The sequence below is a fragment of the Lepidochelys kempii genome, chromosome 14 (assembly GCF_965140285.1).
Source record: "Lepidochelys kempii isolate rLepKem1 chromosome 14, rLepKem1.hap1, whole genome shotgun sequence".
NCBI classification, from domain to species: Eukaryota; Metazoa; Chordata; order Testudines; family Cheloniidae; genus Lepidochelys; species Lepidochelys kempii.
The window spans coordinates 19262807-19283305 of NC_136393.1; the positions used below are offsets into that span (position 1 = coordinate 19262807).

Here is a 20499-nt window from a genome sequence, read left to right on the forward strand (position 1 = left end):
GGCAGAGCAATCCAGACCAGAGACAGGAAGCCGATCAGACTAGAGCAATCCACGCCGGTGTCGCGGTGTGATCGGGCAGGCAAGACAAGGCAAGTAGATAGGAGCAGTCCATGTGAGAGCGATGAGCAGAACAGGCCTAAGCGATCTATACCAGAATGACAGAACAGGAGGTATGAACAAGGATTGAGAGACAGGCCAATGCAATCTATATCAGAGTGATAGAGCATTGGCATAGTTAGAGGCAGGTCATCCCAGAATAATAGCCGGTGAAGGGGCAGGCCAGAGTAATCCATGTCAGAGTGAGAATAGACGCTTGGAAAGCAGCCAGGAGAAAGGCTAAATAAATCTATTACCGAATGAAGGCCAGCGGGGGAAATGGGCGGCACGGCAGACAAGAGCAATCCATGCCAGAGATCGGAGCCCTGGAACTGTCTTGCTGCAGCTGGCTCTGAGTGGGGCTGGGAAGGGCGTTAACCCTCGCGGTGCCGGGGCAGGTGGGTGCCGCTGGCCGGGCGGGTTCTGGACTTGGGGCTGGGCAGGGCCCGGCCGAAACCACGGCCAACCCCTGCGCCCACGAGTTGTGAGTTGGATACAAACCCGCCAGACTTGCTCTGGAAGGGGGAAGTGGGGGAGGGCCTGCAACTGCCCCGGCCACACCAGTCGCGGGCCCTGCAAATACCCAGCCACCCCGGGGGGGGGGGTGTCTGCAACTGCCCCGGCCACCCCCGGTGTGTATGGGGGGGAGGGGCTGAAACTGCCCCGACCACCCTATTGGGGGGGGGCTGAAACTGCCCCGACCACCCCGGGCACGGGCCTGCAAATACCCAGCCACCCCGGGGGGGGGGGGTGTCTGCAACTGCCCCGGCCACCCCCGGTGTGTATGGGGGGGAGGGGCTGAAACTGCCCCGACCACCCTATTGGGGGGGGGCTGAAACTGCCCCGACCACCCCGGGCACGGGCCTGCAAATACCCAGCCACCCCGGGGGGGGGGGTGTCTGCAACTGCCCCGGCCACCCCCGGTGTGTATGGGGGGGAGGGGCTGAAACTGCCCCGACCACCCCGGGCACGGGCCTGCAAATACCCAGCCACCCCGGGGGGGGGGGTGTCTGCAACTGCCCCGGCCACCCCCGGTGTGTATGGGGGGGAGGGGCTGAAACTGCCCCGACCACCCTATTGGGGGGGGGCTGAAACTGCCCCGACCACCCCGGGCACGGGCCTGCAAATACCCAGCCACCCCGGGGGGGGGGGTGTCTGCAACTGCCCCGGCCACCCCCGGTGTGTATGGGGGGGAGGGGCTGAAACTGCCCCGACCACCCTATTGGGGGGGGGCTGAAACTGCCCCGACCACGGGCCTGCAAATACCCAGCCACCCCGGGGGGGGGGTGTCTGCAACTGCCCCGGCCACCCCCGGTGTGTATGGGGGGGAGGGGCTGAAACTGCCCCGACCACCCTATTGGGGGGGGGGACTGAAACTGCCCCGACCACCCCGGGCACGGGCCTGCAAATACCCAGCCACCCCCAGTGTGTATGGGGGGGTGTCATAAATATAAAGGGAAGGAAAACCACCTTTCTGTATACAGAACTATGAAACCCTTCCTGGCCAGAGGCAAAACCCTTTCACCTGTACAGGGTTAAGAAGCTCAGGTAACCTCGCTGGCACCTGACCAAAATGACCAATGAAGAGACAAGATACTCTCAAAGCTGGGGGAAACAAAGGGTCTGTCTGTGTGTGTGATGATTTTGCCGGGAACAGATCAGGAATGGAGTCTTAGAACTTGTTAGTAAGTAATCTAGCAAGAAAGGCGTTAGATTTCCTTTTGTTTAAATGGCTGGTAAATAAGCTGTATGGAATGTATATTCCTGTTTTTGTAACTTAAGGTTTAGCCTAGGGGGATTCTCTATGTTTTGAATCTGATTACCCTGTAAAGTATTTACCATCCTGATTTTACAGAGGTGATTCTTTTACTTTTTCTTTAATTAAAATTCTTCTTTTAAGATCCTGATTGCTTTTTCATTGTTCTTAAGATCCAACGGTTTGGGTCTGTGTTCACGTATGCAAATTGGTGAGGATTTTTATCAAGCCTTCCCCAGGAAAGGAGGTGTGTAGGGCTTGGGGGGGATATTTTGGGGGAGAGATGTCTCCAAGTGGGCTCTTTCCCTGTTCTTTGTTTAACACACTTGGTGGTGGCCGCATAGGGTTCAAGGACAAGGCAAAGTTTGTACCTTGAGGAAGTTTTTAACCTAAGCTGGTAAGAATAAGCTTAGGGGGTCTTTCATGCACATCTGTACCCTAGAGTTCCAAATGTACCCTTGATGGGGGGGAGGGGCTGCGACTGCCCCAGCCACCCCCAGTGTGTGGCAGGGGGAGGCTGCAATTGCCGTGCCCAGTTCTATGGGCAAGAACACCTACATGTGCCCATTGCTTGCCCTGCAACCAGCTCTGCCCTCCACAACTCCCCATCACATTCCCCCCCCCATCTCTGCTCCTCCTGCAGTTCCTGGGATCTTCACCCACCCTCTGCCAGGCCGAGGTGGGAGAAGGCACAGTCCATTCTCCCCTCAGCTCTAAGGGTTCTTCCCCTCCCCTTCCTAGGCTGGGTGCTGCATCCAGGGGGAGCAAAGGTGTTGTTCCATGCACACTGCTCACAGGAGGGATGGGGGAGCAGAGCTCTGATCTGCTCAGCCCTTCCTGCTCCTCTCCTGTGAGAAACAGTACCTGCTCCTGAATCTTCCTACAGCCACTCTGATTGGCCACTCCTCTTGAGGAGGCAGGCAAGTAGGACAGGCTACCAATCAGAGGGGAATTCCCCTGACCCCATATAAGCAGGACTGAAATTTGCTAGAGGTTGTAGCCAGGCCAGCTGCACTCCTTGGCTTGCCAGAGCTGGCGGTACTGGGTCCAAGAGTCCAGCAGGCGCTGCCTGGCCAATGCATCATTGCCAGGGACAGTGGCTTTGTAGGACAAGTTTTTCCTCAGTTGCCCTCAGCAAGGCCTGCACAACCTCAGGGCCCTGCTTCATTACCCTCACTCAGCTCACTGCTCTCTGGGGCAGGGACACAAGTGCCGCCTCGCAGATCACAAATCTGTCAGTGCTGCAGGAGATGGGGGAGTCTTTCACTTTCCCAGCACTGAGCTTGCCCTGAGGAGCAAAGAGGAGTCAAACTGCTCTGTCACTAAATCAGCAGATGTGACTGTGAACAGGCCCCAGGAGCCCATGTGTGGCATAAGAAGGTGTTGTTTGATATCGTTAATCTGATACCCTGTGGCCTCATACCAACATCCAGACTCTCGCTTGGGACAGATGGGTAGCCTGGAACACCAAGTGTTTTAGCTGCATCTTCTGTTCACTTACAACATGGAATCAGCCCTCTCCCACTGACGTCCTGTCTGACTTTTAACTATCAGTGTTGCCCTTTCCAAATTTCTCCATCTGTAACACAGGGATAAGAATAACCCTTTTCTGCCTCCTCACAAAAGGGTAGGGAGGTTAAATGGCTGCTTGTAAATCACATTCGGGTCTTTGGGTAAAAGGTGTCACAGATTTATAAAATTCATGACTCTCTCCATTGTGGAATTACAAGCCAGGAATCCCTTGTCTGGTTCTGCCCTTGCATGTGGCAGTCTCATGGATATGATGTATCTGGAATAGAACTGGGCCTGTGATCTGTTTCAGCGCCAATGGTTTAGCTTGTGTTTTTGGTACCTTTTTATAAGTGCAGCTCTTCCCCTGGTTAAGAAAATTGGCCTAAATCTGGCTTACATGATACCTCTGTACTTAAGATCCATATTTAATTGTGTGGGGGGAAATACTCCAAGTAATAAATTTACTGTTCTCCTCAAGGTAAAATATTTGTTTTTGCTGAAGACTTTGCCATGCTAAGAAGATGGAAGAAAATAAAATGACAGTCTCCTCACCATTTGGGCTGCACTTAGTGCACTTGGATCTGAAAGGTGCTCCACCAAAGGTCTCCTACCTGGCTGAGGTAACACATTTATTGCATGCAGGTAGGATTGTTGAATCAACTCCAAAATGATTCCAGTCCTTAACTGGAGGTCACACTGGGGGTGTAATGCAAGAAAGCATGTAGTGTTCCATATGGCTTTGATTGGGGAGAGCAAAAAATTTGGTTTATCCAGAGGCCAGAATGTCTCAGTAGAACTTATTTAGGATGCTTACTGTAAACTGCAGTAACCTCAGTCCTTTCCTAGAGGGAAATAATGATTTAGGATTTCCACTAGTTGCAAATTAAGCTGTCATTCCAGCCTCCTTCATCAGCACTAAATCCACCACACACAATAAATGTAATGCTTTGCAGCTGCATGGGGAGTTTAGATTCTAGTTAAGGAAAACCTTAAAAGAGTCCTCTATCCAAATGAAGCTTTTGATTGTGGTTGTATGTGTTCACATTCGAGCCAACCAGCTCTGGGCTTCTTGATATCTTGGGTCCTGATTTCACTGTGAACGAAATACTCCACATAGGTGCCAGACAGACTGCCAAAGAAAAGTTAAGATTCCTTCTCACATCCTGCTGCCTTTGCTACCTTGGGAATTATGCAGGCCAGAACCTGTAAGACATGAGCTTGTCAACCTTGTTTGGTGTGAACATGGATATCGTTATTACAAGCCAGACACATAACTGCAGGGGTTTCTTTCTCTTGCAGATCTTTCCTTTATTTCGTACCCTTGGTGCCAATGGTCTTCTCATTGAGTATGAAGACATGTTTCCTTATGAGGGAGAGCTGAAGCCACTGAGAGCAGAGCATGCTTACAGGTATTGCAGTCAAATGAATCTTGCAAGGGTTGTCAGGTGGCCTTCTCATACTGCTAGGGAGGAGGCTACAGGCTGAGTCCTGGTCTCTGACTCTTGGACTGACCATCTGGAACAGCTGTAGAAGCTCCTGGGGGTGGAAGAGGAGTATCACATGCCATTCTTAAGAGTCCAGAGGAATCAGTGGTGAAGCTGCTACTGATGGTTTCCAAAGGGAGTGTCTTACAGTCTATCCATGGAAGGGTGGTAGCTGCAATATGGGGCTGAGAAGGTGCAATAGGGGGCATAAGGAAAGTGAAAGTACATTATGAACGGGATGAAGATGCAACAACAAGCCTCCCCTCAGTCCTGGGGCAGGGGGAATGGAACAGAACATGTCCCGCTGGTGACTGTATTTGCTGTTTCCCATTTGTGTCTGTCAGGAACGCAGCTTTGGCATTTTCCTGATTAAATTTTTCTGCATGTAAAATCAGCCCTTCATCTGGTCCACAGCCTTGGGATCTTGTCTGTTGGGCCAAGTCAGGATTTGGCTGGGACACCTGTCAGGAGAACTCAAGGAAGTAGTGCAGGCGATTCAGTAGATGAGACAATTCTGTTCAATACAGTGCTGAGTTGAGGTGTGGTCTAATGTCCTGAGCATGGGGCTGGGAGTCGTGAACTCCTGAGGTCCAATCCTACCTTTACCACTCCCTCTCTTTGAGGCCTTGGGAAAATCACTTAACCTCTGTGTTGAGTCTCCCCAATCTGTAAAAGGGGATAATGATACTTACCTATCTGCCTTCTGGGGTGGTGTGAGATTAGTTACGGTAATATCTGTACAACACTCTGAAAAATATACAGGCATTACAGTGCATTTCATATCTGAGTGCCCACTACTTGTACTGGACTGACAGCCCAGCATGGTATGAAGCAGCTGCCAAAGATGCCAGCTTTTAGACTAGGAGTGAAAGCAGGATCCTGATCACACGTGGTCACTAAGGATCCCAGGATAATTTTCACAGGTATAGGTAATATTAGCTCTAGTATCCAGGCCAGATGCCAACAGAGGTGTTTCTGTTCTGCTCCATAAATACCCCTGCATTTCCAGTTGCATAAGGTAAGTGCTTCCCTTCCAGCTGTGTTAGTGTTGCTGTCCACTGTTAACCCTATGAAGCCTTTACCTGTGATTTCTGTCTATGCAGTGAATTGCAGTCTGTGCAGTCAGTAAAGCCTGTGAAGAGCTTTGGGATAAAAGGTGCCTTATACCTATTAGAGCATCATCCTTTTGAAATTGACAAGCTACTGACTTTAGTTAACTCTAAACACTCTGTCCCTGGTGTGACTAACCCAAGTGTGTGTGCTCTTGCTCTCTCTCTCGCTTTCTTTCTCTGTCTCTCTTCCTAGTGCCTCAGAGATTAAAGAGATTTTAAATTTGGCAAAATTGCACGAGTTAGAAGTTATCCCTCTGGTGCAGACCTTTGGACACATGGAAGTAAGTGCATGTCTGGATTCGGGGGATGCTGCGTAGGTTAGAGAGTTCTGGAGAGCAGGGAGTAGGCCATGAGTCATTGACATGTCTAGTGTTTAGCATTTGGGGGATAATATTACTCTGCACTTTTAACAGCACCGTCCATCCAATGATCCAGAGCACCCCAATGACACTAGTGAATTCATCCTTTCAACCCCTCCAGTGAGACAGGGAGTTCTCTTATCCTCAGTTTCTATGTGGGAAAGCTGAGGCACAGAGAGGGGATGTGACTTCACAGTGGACATAAGTTGCAGCGCCGGGAATAGAACCCAGATCTCCTGACTCCCATTCCCAGGCTTTAACAACAAGACAATTCTTCTTCCCCTAATAGATAAACTGACAGAATTTTTCTGTTGGGGAATTCCACCCCCCAGCCCAATCGGCCCTCCACACCACCTGCCTTGCCACCCCAGTCAGCACTTCCTTCCCTGCTGTAGGATTTAGACACCACAGACGATGCAGTTGTAACCTCCTGAGTTATCCATGTTACCCCCGTATACACATGTTGGTTATAGCAGTGAGATGAGTGGGGTGGGGTGTGCTGCTCCCTCTGATCTGGGAGAGCAGCCACTGCTCAGCGGTGTCTGGGCTAAGATGCTCTATCGAGCAGTGGGAGCAGCAGAATGTGTCCTGCCTCTGCTGTGCCTGGCTCTGGCTTGTCCTCTGCCTCTGTCATTTTCCTGAGCACAGCAAAGTTTCCAAAATTGTAACAGTGGCGTCCATTGGACCCCTGAGTGACATGAGACAGCACCATAGTTGCGTCCATCTTGCAGTCATTCTGTGGTTACATCTGTACATCTCATCTCTTCTGTAGTTTGTCCTAAAACACCAAGAGTTTTCTCATCTCCGGGAGGTGGAGATGTTTCCAAACGCCCTCAACCCACACAAAGAGGAATCCCTGATGCTGGTCAGTGCAATGATTGACCAGGTGGTGGCGCTGCATGATGGCTTACGATGGTTTCACATAGGCTCTGATGAGGTATGATTCTCCATGACACAGTTTCTCTCAGGTGCTGAGGAACAAAGCCGGGATTCACTTAGAAATCTTTTTGTGTCTGGGTGGACTGGGGACTCCCTGAATTTAGTGTTGGATGCTGAGGACACATCTGAGTAGAATTGCCTTTTCAGGCAAGGGAACCAGCAAGATTCTAGCTCTGAGAAGCTAAATCTAAAAGTCATTTTAATTCTTAATATCTCTGATTGCAACGGAAGCAGTTTATTTTCTTTAATAGGTTGATCAAAAGTAAAGTATTAGCTCCAGAAAGGTGCTTCTAACTCAGCACTTGGCTTGAGAAAGACCCTTGGCCTAAAAGGGCTTCACTTTGGATCAGACTTCAAGCCTGAGGTCCTGATTGGTTATGTTCAACTATATCCTGTGTTTTTTCAAGCTAAGATATTAGCCCCATTGTCCAGGCCAAATTCCTTCTTTTTAGTTAGGCTCTGGTTTTTTTTTTAACAGCACCTAGCGCTATGGAGTCCTGGGCCATGACTCCTGTCCACTTCTGCAATACAAATAATAAATAATGCAACATACGTTCTGCTGACAAAAATGCTCCCGCAGTTTCTGTTGGGTGACATAGCCCTCTCTTCCTGCTGATATGTGCTGTAATGCAACTGCCCCCAGCTATCCCAGAGGTAGCTGCACTTCACTGGTGTGCTGAGTGATTTCTGTCTGCAAAGTGGTTTGGTATGAAAGGGTTGATAAGCTCATATTAAAGTCCCAAAGAATCAAAGCCGTATCCCCTCACTGTACCACTTTGTAGAAGTAGTGCCAGGTACGTTGGTTAGGGTTAGGGATTCTCAAGGGTAATGAGAACATCCACAGTCACATGAAGGGATATATAAAGAGCATTAGGCTGAGGCACTTTTGTTCATAAACCATCTTAGAAACGCTGACCTAGTTTTCCAGGATCATAATCTCTCCCCCAGCCCTCTCCAAGACCACTGATATCTACACATGATTTTCAGTGCCTTAACCTTATTTCTTCTGTGATGAGTTTGATGGAGAGCACCCAGGTAATTCTACAGGCAATTGGATGGCAGATGTATAGAATCACCCTAAGGCAGGGAGCCCAGCTCAAAGGAACCCGAACCCTAGCTCCAAGTACCCTTACCACAGGAACTCTAACCCTAGGGTGCAGAGCCACATTCCAACATGCATGTCACTGTGTGATTTGAAAACAGGTGTGATGGCTCTTCGGTAAACTGACAGGATTGTTCAGGCTCCTGGAGGAGTTGTACCTCAAGGTACTGCCCAGTCATTCCAGGAGGTGGTTATTCTAACTTGCAGAGTCATTGAAAATGTTTGCTTTAAGTAGTTTAATTCATTAGGATATTTAACCTCTTAATTTCTGTGCAGACTTTCAGCCATCACAGCACACAGGTCTCTACAGCCTGTAGAGGCTTCCCTGGGCTCTTGGAGCCCCGCATGAAAACTACTGAGGCTGGAGTGCTCAACAGCTGTGGGAAGGGATTTAAACTAAATTATAGGTCAACATTTTACTAAACTGTGTGGATGCTCTGTGCTTGCTGCCTGCTACAGGTTCAGGGAGGCTTTGACAGGAAGACTTCTTTGGAAACTCTGGGCTCTTGTCTTCATTTTGAATAGATGGGAAATCCATCCTTCCCTATCCCTTTCTCTTCTCTGATCAGCCAAAGGGAGAATAAGAGGAGACCGGGATGAAGGAGGAGACATATTAAAAGAGCCTCTACAGTAAAGCAGTGTCTTTTGCTTGGTGCCCCCAGGTCTACTATCTCGGGGAAGGGGAGGAGTCAAAGCAGTGGCTGCAGAAAGAAGAGAACAGCACAGAGAAGCTGTGTCTATCCCACATGAAAGCTGTTGCAAGTTGCATGGTCTCGTCTCATCCGGCGGTGAAGCCCATTGTGTGGGATGATATGCTCAGGGGGGTGAGTGAGGAAACGCTGACAGGTATGTGAACTGGGCAGGACCCCTCTCATAACTTTATAGCATAACAAGCTCTACATACCCGTGTTTGAAACAGATTGTACTGGGAAACCCATCATTCAGTTGTGACAATTAGGAAGAGGTAAGAACTGATTTCACAAGGAGCTAAGGAGAGGAGAGGGATTGCCCAGTAGTTAGAGCCCTAGCCTGGGACTCAGGAGCCCTTTTGTCAATTCCCTGCTTTGCTGCAGATTTCCTAAGTGACTTTGGGCAAGTCATATAGCCTCTCTGTGACTCAGTTTCCCCTCTGTAAAATGGGGATAATAGCGCTGCCCTACCTCACAGGCCAGTCTTGAGGATAAATACATTACAGATCATGAGGTGCTCAGATACTGTGGTAACAGGGGCCATATAAGTACCTAACATAGATCGAGATGCCATGTGTGGGTCTTTGTCTTCTCTCTCTGACCATTTTAAAAAAATCTCATGGAACTTTATGTAAGGACAGAGGTTTGAATCAGTGTCCTTAGCCTCAACTTCTACCCACGCCTGGGCAGTGTTGTGCACCAGTTAGTAGTTGTTCTCCACAGAAATGTCTGCATGCCAATGGTGCAGACTCACGGAGAGAAGCCATGACCTGGTGTCTTTGACATTGCAGTTTATCACTGTGCACATGGCAGGAATGTCCAGAACTGAATTGTGGGATTGCTCAGTAGCCTTGTTCACATTAGCCTTTTTTCCAACTATTGCTAAACTTGGTGCAGCCCTGTTATAAACAGGCAACCAGCAGCATTGTCATCATGCTGGCGTGAAAACCTGCTCTGAACGGTTTAAAATGGGGTTTGGGTTAAACGCTGAATTATTGCAATGTTTACTGATACTTGGCAGCAGCTTCTGCGTGACCAGGTATTCTTCAGTGTTTAAATCCAAGTGAATTAATGTGGTACACAGTAACTTGGGACCAAACCTGCACCTTTGTGCATACAGAATTTCCACTGAAGTTGGTGGAAGGTTTACATGTGCAAAGAATACAGGATCAAACCTTTGCAGGATCCTTTGTTCCTGCAAGCACATGCACTGGTAAGGCCAGGGGATTGGTAATGAGGCTGACTAGAGATGAAGGACTTTTAGGTGGTAGCGTCGACATAGCCTATCTCAGCAAAACTTATGTCACTCTGGGATGTGAATATTACACCCCCCTGAGCGACATAAGTTACACCAACATAAGCATTCAGGTGCACAACTCTATGTCGATGGGAGAGCGTCTTATGCCACTTGTGGAGTTGGCTCTCTACTGTCTGCATAGAGCATCTTCACCAGACACGCTGCATCGGTGCAGCGTAAGCAATACTTCCATTGATGTGGCCTTAGTCTGGCCAATAGACGGGTGTCCATCCTATGGATGGTCACTAATTGGGCCCTTTGTTGACCGTCTCAGGAAAGAATCTAAGGACTGAATGGAGCCTGAACTGCCTTTCACCTTGGAAGAGTCCTCTCTAAACCAGTTTGCAGGGAGAGGCCAGGAGGGACTTGCGCTCTGGAGCTGCCTGTGTTCTTGTTTGTTCTGTAGGTAGAGAACATCTGCGTCCAAGGCTGACAAACCCATCCCGTGGGGTTTGATGCAGGACTGATTACTGCAGCATTAACACACAAGCAGCTTTAACTGACCATTTTGCATCACTTAAAACAAATTCTGCTCCTTCTAGAGTCCGGGGTAGCTCAGCTGATGGAGCCAATGATCTGGGACTATGCACCGGATCTTGACGAGGATGACAAAGGTTTGTACTGTTGGTTCTGAACTGCTAAGAACATGCAAAGCGCTCAGTTAACTTAAAAATGGTCAGTTTCCAGTTCTTATATCACATGGTCCCCAGACACCAGAAGCTTTTGCTGTATTAAATAAACCTTCTCCTACTAACTTATATTAATATTAACTTATAACAATCTCTATAAGTGATGGAGACAACTACACAGATCTTGCTAGAATCCATGCATACTGATTTACTGCTCCTGGGAAGGTTTTCAAGGGGAGTATGGCCCCTTTCTTTCTAGCAGAATATATGGAAAGATGATCCTAGCCTACCCTTCTGTTAAACTGAATATAGACTTTAGGCACGTCACTTCTTTAAAAAACACCTTATATTTGTCATCAGAGTCTCACCATTTTACACTGTCAAAACAAAGTTGTAAGCAAACCCCTTTGCTCTGACTTCATGGCATTGTACCTGTTCTATCTAACTTTATTTTTCTCTCTCCACTCATGTTGTGAAGGATTTTCATCTGTTAAGGTCAGGATTTTCACACCTACATGTCATCTTGTTTTTACTGGCCTGGGCACTCAGCATAGTCAATAAGGAGTGTCATTTGAAAAAGTCCTTAACATTGGCTTAACTCTGCTTCTGTTGAAAGTTAATGAGCATTCTTCAGTGGGTCCAGTTAGGCCAATGCTGAGCACTTTTGAAAATTCCACCTCATGCAAGTTCCCTGGAAGTCTGAGAAAAGGCTCATATTTGATTCCCATGGGAGTTGGATCAGGCCTTAAAGATTTTGTATTCAAATGCTTAGGGTACGTCTATACTGCAAGTGCTACAGTGACACACAGCTGCAGCTATGCCAGTGTAGTGTAGACACTTTCTACAGTGATGGAAGAAATTTTTCCATTGCTGTAGTAAATCCAGCACCTCAAGAGGTGGTAGCTAGGTTGATGGAAGAATTCTTCCATTCACCTGGCTGCATCTACGTTTTTACAGCCCTGAAAAATGTAGCTTGATCAATCTGTTTTAGGTGTAGACCAGGACTTAGGTGCCAGAGTAACTAACAGTTGTTTGGTGTTCCATAGATTCAGGTATACACCCAGCTTTCTTAGCACTCCAAAGATGAAACTTAAATCTCCTAAGTGTTTGCATTCATTGGGTCTGATTTTCTTCTGACCTGCACCAGTGTAAATCTTTGAGGGGAGTAACTTCTGATTTACCCCAGAGTGAAAGAAGAAATTGGCCCTGTGTGGACTCTGCTGTAACATCAGCGGGGCATTCCAGATGCCCAATTCTGCAGTCCTTACTCAAGTGCGTAACACTTGGCCATGCAAGGAGACCTATTGAAGCCAATAGGTTACGCACATGAGTGAGGTTTGCAGAATCAGATCCTGAATGAATATGGGTCTAATCTTGTAGACAGCAAGACTCTCACTAAAAGCCAGTAGGGGACATTTGCCTGCAAATGGACTTTGGCTCTAGAGCCTGCATCCACAATAGCCTTTGGTGAACAAATGGACTGTGTGTTTCAATCAGTGAAAGTGTGACACTGCTTCTGGCCCCTTCTAGCTCAAACCCAGAGCTGTGTATCTATTGCACAAGAGTTCAGGATCCAGAATTCCTCTGAACAGGAGTAATGTGGCTAAAACTGAGCACCTGGTGCTGTACATGTCCCCTTGGTCTTATATTTCAGTGCTTCTCGTTGAAAAGTACCGCAAGTGTGGCTTCCCCAAGCTGTGGTTTGCTAGTGCCTTTAAAGGAGCCACTGGGGCGAATCAGTCTCTAACCCTGATTGGACACCACCTAAAAAACCATCTGCAGTGGCTGAAAGTGGCAAACAGCACTCCTGCTGATATGCTCCAAGGCATCGCCCTGACTGGCTGGCAAAGGTAAGGGGCTGTTCTTTAAGCAGTTCCATGGAATGTATGCAAACAAATTCCCACCAAACAGTATCAAAATAGGTATAAAGGGGCCCAGGATCCACGGGGGCCAGAGAGTGCTGCAGGAACTCTGGAATACTGCAGTGCCTCCTGTTGCTCACTTATAGCCCCTGCCCTAGTGAGTGAGTGTTGTCGATGGGTCTCAAAAGATTCCTTCCAGGCCTCTGGCCCAGAAGCATTAAGGCCATGGAGTGTGGAAGGGAAAACTGAAGGCTGTTCAGGTCTAAATCCAAATGGTGATTAATATTTGCTATACCTGGGAGTAAAAAATGGCATTAACTCAACTACATTCTTAACCAGGGAACTTGTGTTTTGTAGCACACTGGGTTAATCAGTAGAAATGACTCTTGTTGGAGACACGTCCAATAGTTAGGTCTTAAGGCAAAATGAAGGTGAGAATTTCAGCCTTTTTAAATGCTGCTTTGTGCCCCCTTGAATGGGGTTTTATTTCACTCTTCTTTTGTGGGCGGGCGTGTTGAATACACATTTATTACAGATCATTTTCTGCAGATGCATGGAGACTACTTTACTCATCCTCTGCTAATATTTAACATTGATAGGACTAATCTACATACCAACTAAATGGCCTGCAGATAATGATTATTTAAACAAACCATTCCACAAGATGTCCTTGAAATTGTTTGCTCTCTAACTCAGATAGCTCAAGTTATTTTTATCCTTCACAGGATGAAAATATGAATGTAGCTTGATTTCCCAGTCCAGTTAAACCCTTGAAAATGGGGGCTACCCCATAGAAATGCAGCCAGACACTTAAAGTATCTCCTTCCAATGCGGCTCTAGTTAATACCCAAGGCCAGGAATGAAGTAGTTAAAAGAATAAACTATTGTAATGATGGTTTCAAATACCACAAAGCTGTGTGAGGAAATAGTTGTAAGTATTAGAAGGAGAAAAGGCTTTCATGGGATAGATGCATGATCTAAGATAAGGCCAGAAATCCTGAGTTCTAATTCAGGCTTTGACCCTGATTTGCCTTGGGCAAATTAATCTGTTTCTCAGTTTCCCTATCAGTAACGGAGGTTTAATTATCCCTTTGTACCTTGGAGGAGGAGTTAGGATGTGCTTTATCCTGAGAGATGGACTAATGTTTATAAAACACTTGGAGACTGTTGGATGAAGTGCTAACATTCAGCACAGTTATAGCACCTATTTACAGCAAAGCACTGAATGAATGGACATTTATCTTTTTCAGGTATGACCACTTCTCTGTCTTATGTGAGCTTCTTCCAGTGGGAATCCCATCACTAGCTGTGTGTCTACAGGCACTACAGAATGGTACACACTGCCTATATCCTCTATCAGAGCTAATACCTATTCCAAAACAAAAGTTAACCGTGACTAAAGTTCTGCAAGATCAAACCACCTCTTAAATTTAACAGGCATGTCTGTGATCATGAAAATTGTTAGATTATAAACAATGCATTTCTGATCTAATTTCATACTCTTTATAGGCACACAGGCATGACTATGGTAATAGCAGCTGCTGTGGTTTCCACCTATTGTGTGGTTCCATTAATTTAATAAAGAGCCTTATTATACTAATCCTCTTGTGTTTTTGAGTAGTGCATAAATTGGCATTGGTTTCCTTTCTCAAGTGTAATCTTTTTTAGCAGTAGAAGCTATGAATTGCTTTTGAAACAAAACTGCTTAAACTGATTTTTGATTCATTGCTCATACAGAAATGACTAGTTACATAGACCACATTTCACAATAAGGCCTTGTCTACACCCACAAGTTGTTCTCCTTAAACTATACCAATGTGGATAAAGGAGGACAGCCCCCCTAAAATGGATTCTGCTATACCAGCATAAAGGTGCTTATAGCAGTATAGTTTATTCCCAGATGGGAAGGGGTATAAGCTATACCAGTAGAAGGTATTTATACCTGTATAACTGCATCCACACTAGTGATTGAATCAGTATAACCATTTCAGAAAAAAAAAGACCCCTAACCTAAATAGTTATACTGGTAGAGTAGGCCTTAACCTGTAGAATTCCGCAAGGGTCAATTCTGTCTTCTGCATTTCTTCTTTTGGGGGATGGGGAAACCTACTGAAACTTTTTAAAAAAAAATTAAGACAATCTAAAATACTAAGAGGGAAATGCAGTGTAAAGAAAACTAAGCAGACAGGCCTGGGGTGGCAGTAGTCCTTTCTCAACAGAGAATTAACACACTGTACTAAAGTCTGTAGGGGGGATTTAGAGTTAAAATCCCTCCTTACTTGTATTATAGCTATTTGTGTCCCCATTTTGCCATTCGAGGCTGCACTTTTCCTCTGCTTCCCTCTTACTTTGACTGTCCTTTGCCCAGGTGGCTATTCTGAAAAGGTTAAAGAAAATGTGGAGAAACAGCTGGGGCTCTCAAGTCTGGAAATTGACACTTTCATGAGGTAAAGCCCCACTTGCTGGATTCAGATGCTTCTTGTTGTGTTGCGGTGTAATTTTGAAGACTGACCTATTCTGTTTGGACAGTGAAAGTTCAGGGACCTTTCCAGGGAGTGACATCTTCACACTTGTGACTCAGGTCTGCTTCTATCTGAAGCCCTCAGTGGATGAACTTCTTGAAAGAAACAGGTAATACAAAAAATAAACTTGATGTTTTTGCTTTGTCTCCTCATAAGTGATTGGTCCATAATGTAGATAAATGGTCCAAGAAAACTTAAATTGACTTCTCTAAGGTGGCTAATGCTCTTAGTTGTGGAGCTTAGTTGGTGGCTAAGGCATTACATGACCCTCTGCTCTGAAATAGAGTGATACCAGCAGAGGATAATACCTTTAGACCTGGATTCAGCAAATTGCCCAAAAACTTGCCTAAGTCCATCCCTATTTGTCACAGCACTTGCTTAAATTCTTTGCTGAATCAGAGTTTTACTGCCATTGAAGGCAAAATGTAATTTCTGAAAGTTCTAGTGAGTAAAAGATTAGTGTTTAAGTTATAAAGGCAAAATATTATGCCTTAGGACACAAAATATCATTCTCAACCAAATTCAGAGGGGATGTGTAAAATGGCATAAATTAGACTCCCTTTCACTAATTTAGACTGCAACAGATCCATTCTACAACTGTGCAGGGGTGTCTACATCAGTGTGAGGGAGATCCCAACTTAAACCACTTCTTACATCACCTCAGTCTGGCCAACAGCCATCTGTCCCCATCAGTCACTGCTGTTTCAAGGAATATTCAGGCTGAGATGTATTTTCAGGTATGTCACAGGCTGGTTCAGCCCCTACCACAGAAAGAGGAAGATTGTTCATCCTATAATGATGCATCATTTTCAGCCGGATGCAGTAAGGTAACTTAACATTCCCCTTTGCAAGATACTGGAAATAAAGCTTGTGTTTAACACATCCTGGGGAAACTTGACCTTGAGCACCACCGTTTGGAATATGTCAACATTAAGCAACCTAGTTGTTATAAAACAATTGAACATGAAGCATATAGGTTTTTGCCATAAGAAGTGTATCCTAATCTGTATTTGACTTGGAATGGCTCCATGGAATGCAGGTACAGCATTATCCCACAGGAAGTTTTTGCTATGTGAGAGAAAAAAATAGTATAGTGCTTTTCATCCACAGATCTCGTTTGCCTTACAAAAGAGGTAAATATCACTCTCCCCATTTTACAGATTGGGAAGACGGATACTCAGAAAGGAAGTGACTATGCAGTGGCAGGATCTGGAATAGAAGCAGATCCTCTGACTGCCAGTCCACTGCCAATGCCAATTCATGGTCTTATGTAATATATCAGTGTATATTTTTAAGCATTTATTTTTTCAATTTTTATCTATTTAAATTTTCACAGTTGTGGGAAATCATGGGGGTGGGGGAGGTCAGACAATAATTATTTGACGGACATTGAGATTCAAATAATTAAAGTTTATAAGCCAGCTGTTTTAGCAGAGCTGTAAATACATGCTTTTAGGCAGCATTCATTGCAACACATTTTATAGTCATTAAGGTGGGACTCATACAAAGTAAGGTACTCAACCAGCATTTCTATCAACAATGGAAATTCTTTTTGGTTGGTTTGTGTGTGTATGTATGGTGAAATCAACATTTCCTGATAAAAATCTAATCATTCCAAGTGTATTTAAAGTTAAAGCCTATTTTGTCAACTCATCCGTTATGCTGATTTTTTAACAGTTACTATGGCAGGGGGAGATTAAGTTTCAGAAACTGCTTTCGTGACTTAAATCCCTACTAATTCAAGGTCAGGTTTCAAATTTAAAAAAAAAGGCACAGTTCCTCCTTTGCACCATTTTTTAAAAATACTGAATGAGTGAGATGCGGAGGTTAACTGCCCCAAAACGTAAGGCACAGTTCTGCAGCTTTAAATCCATTGCAGTCCTGTAAAAGATGCATCCTTTCCTGCAAGAGAAGTGAAACTTTAAAGCTCCAGCACAGTATGCTAGAATTCCATTTCTTCTCTCTGCAAAGGGTCACCTCATGATCTCATCTCATCTCTTTTGTCATGACTTAATTGCAAATGTAGTTGGTGCGGTTGGCTAATAATCCTGGTGAAGAACATGAACTGTAGCACGCTCTGTTCACGTCTTCCTTTGGTTTCTGTTTAGTCTTCTAGACAAGTGGAATACTGTGATGCAAGAGCTTCAAGCAGCCCTTAACAGAGTTTTCTACATGTGTACCCTAGAAGAGTGGATGGAGGAGAATGTCCATCCCAGCTTACACAAACTGCAGGAAGTAGTGGATGACCTAGACAAAGCAATACAAGCACAATCCTAGCTGCCCTCACAAACTGCCAGACGTCTTATCTGAGACCCTGGCTGGTACAAATTCATGAGTAACTGTATAGCCAAAGCTTAAACCACCCATGGAATAAACTGGATGCAACTACCCTGAAGTTGAGTTGGGCCATATCCACAGCAAGGAATTTGCATCAGCACAGCTAGAATGATGAAGTATGAAAATGTGGAGTTCTATCTTTACCTCCAACCAATGCCGAAACTCAGCCTCTGAAATCAGCTACTGCAATGTGCGTACTTGACCAGACTTACTCCAGTGTCTAACAATGAAAGCAAGAACGAGGCCAAGCTTGGCTGTGTTCTTAGTAGTGAGAGTATAGGGAAAGGAGAAAGTGCATCAAGACAGATCTTGAATTTTGAAAATCTCTCCCTTTTAGGTAAAAGTGACCTGAAAAAGTAATGTGGCAAATTCCAGTCACTCACCAGTATGAGCTGAATGCCCCCTCAAGATTCCGCATACTTCTGCCTTGTTGTAGGTCTTTATCTCCTTCCATTATGGCCATCTGATTCTTGCTCAGAGGCAGTGTTCCAGTACATATCCTACTGCAGCATCATGACAAAACTTCAGTCAATCCATGGCTCTGGATAAGTCCTGTTTGTGACATTCTTAGTTTCTAAAGTATAGAAAGGAACTTTAAAAAACAAAAAGCTTATATCCAGCTTTGAGGAGGTTCAGAACTGAAGGTCACAACTTGATCTTTTAAAAAAAAAAATTATTAAAATACAGGTCTTAACTGGCTTTTTAGGAGAACAGGAGAAAGATGTCCTTGAGGGCTGTGACATCACAGCATCGTGTATAACGGGGCATCAAAGCAGGAGTCAGCTGGCTACAGTGGACTTACAGGACTTGAAATGAGAGGTGGGAAACTAATTTTTGGTAATGTGCTGAACACTGCAGTCTGGTTATTTGAGGAAGTTTCTTAAAGCCTCTTAACGTAACAGAAAAGTACCCAAATCACTTCAGATACCCTTCAGTTGTTAGCATCATAACTATAAATCTGACTTCTGTTGCATCTACTTGCAAAGTTAGAAACTAGTCTGAAGTCAATAGAAAGACACCCATAGGCTTTCTGTGCTTGAGGTGAGGGCTCTTAATGGTTTATAGACAAGTTTGTGTTTCATAGCCTTGTAAACTGGTTAACAAGCATATTGTAACTACTGGGCACAAAATAAGTCAGTGAAAATCAGATACTCCAAGTGTGAATTTACAATAAACATACAAAATACCTTTTAAAATGTTTGCTTCATTCATTGCTTTCTTGAAACATCTAAATACAGAGTTTAAAGAATGAGCATGGGGCCAAGTTGTAACGTCTACTTTGAAATTAGCATATATCTGAACTACTGAGAAAGGCAGAGAGCTACAATAAATGAGGCGAGGCACTGTAGAATGGGATTCACAAAAGCTATCTCACTAGGCAGCAGCTCCTTGCCTAAGGTAGCCAGTAACCGGAGGGGGGCGTGCTAAGCCCATCCCTCTTGGAGACAGGTGCTTAAGTGCTGGCTGCAGGGACGTGCATCCCTCTACTTGGGATTCTCAGCTGTGAACCCTCTACATAGACACCTATGCTGCAAGAAGCTGGGCAGGAGGGAGGCCTTCCTTCAACTTTTAGCCCAGTGGTTAAGGTAATCACCTGGGATGTAGGAGAGCCCTGGTTCAAGTCCCCTCTGCCACCTGAGGTGAATGCTGTAACTAGTGAGCTATTCTGCTGTCTATTTCAATATCTCCTATGCAAGCTGTCCACTGTGGATAAATACTGCTATTTTCTACACTCCTACTCCAAATGTCCTTGCCTCAAAGAGGTTGGGCCTTTGGTTCACTGTATATGATATGCCTTGCTCTGGGCTTCTGGGGAATAAACAAGGATGGGTTAGCCTCAGGACATTTGGTTCCGTTCAGATAAGCCCTTTTGTAATTCTTTTCATCGGTAGATCTCAAAGCACTTTACAAAGGAGGTCAGCATCATTATCTCCATTTTAGAGGTGGGGAAACTGAACCACAGAAAGGTGAAGTAGCTTGTCCAAGGTCACCCAGCTGGCCAGTAGCCAGCTGGGAATAGAAATCAGGGCACCTGAGTCCCAGTCCAGTGCTCTAATGAGAAGCAATGTTATTCATGATGGGAAATGGAAGGAATTTAAATAAAGGCCCAACTGTTTAAAATGTTACCATCCCACTATAGAATGCTTTAGAGATGTGAGTTCCCCCCTTACCTTTACAGATGTGCCTTAAAAATAAAGCCCAAATTAGACTTTAACACACTTCAGATTCATTTATCTTCATTGGTACATGCAGCTTCCCAACCCCAGCTGGCATCTGGGAGGGACTGGGACAGTGCTGCTGGAACTAGGGGTGCTCGTGCACCCCCTGGCTTGAACACCAAATACCTGGTTTCCACCATTAGCACCCCCACTATGAAAATTGTTCCAGCACCCCTGGACTGGGAGTCACCTTATAGGCTGAAGGAGCTTCACTAGCACCTAGACTGGCAGATGCCTGCTTTAATTCTCAAAACTTGTAGCCACACCGTCCCTTCCTGTTTACCAATAAGAGCAGGCCCTCTTCTTTCTGTCCTGCAGACAGCTCCTCCATTCTCAGTTATCTGACTAGCAGCATATGCCATTATCGTTTAATTCAGGGGCTCTCAACCTTTCCAGACTACTGTACCCCTTTCAGGAGTCTAATTTGTGTTGCATACTCCCAAGTTTCACCTCTCTTAAACGACTTGCTTACAAACTCAAACATAAAAATACAAAAGTGTCCCAGCACACGATTCCTGAAAAATTGATTATATTCTCCTTTTTATCATATAATTATAATATAAATCAATTGGAATATAAATATT

General features: G+C 45.5%; 1 protein-coding gene across 7 annotated transcripts; it reads left to right on the top strand.

Moving 5' to 3' along the window:
- Positions 1–94: 94 nt before the first annotated feature.
- On the top strand, positions 95–18892 carry HEXD (hexosaminidase D). Of its 7 annotated transcripts, none has more exons than XM_073311034.2 (14): positions 95–494; positions 2026–2099; positions 3843–3984; positions 4664–4773; positions 6154–6241; positions 7092–7256; positions 9023–9206; positions 10889–10960; positions 12630–12825; positions 14088–14170; positions 15206–15284; positions 15367–15468; positions 16097–16186; positions 17468–18892. In XM_073311034.2, exons 3-14 carry the CDS (start codon positions 3886–3888, stop codon positions 17634–17636), a joined length of 1437 nt encoding a protein of 478 aa, XP_073167135.2. In that variant the 5' UTR covers positions 95–494; positions 2026–2099; positions 3843–3885; the 3' UTR covers positions 17637–18892. The 7 variants fall into 7 exon arrangements, with proteins under 7 accessions (XP_073167135.2, XP_073167132.2, XP_073167131.2 ...); XM_073311031.2 differs by lacking the exon at positions 2026–2099 and adding an exon at positions 1630–1781 and having other exon boundaries at positions 96–494; XM_073311036.2 differs by having other exon boundaries at positions 494–580.
- Positions 18893–20499: the final 1607 nt, after the last annotated feature.

Coding starts and splice junctions, on each gene's coding strand:
- HEXD (XM_073311034.2), top strand. CDS start 3,886: ATGGAAGAAAATAAAATGACAGTCTCCTCACCATTTGGGCTGCACTTA. Junction 3,985..4,663: donor AGGTCTCCTACCTGGCTGAG/GTAACACATTTA, acceptor TTTCTCTTGCAG/ATCTTTCCTTTATTTCGTAC. Junction 6,242..7,091: donor AGACCTTTGGACACATGGAA/GTAAGTGCATGT, acceptor TCTCTTCTGTAG/TTTGTCCTAAAACACCAAGA.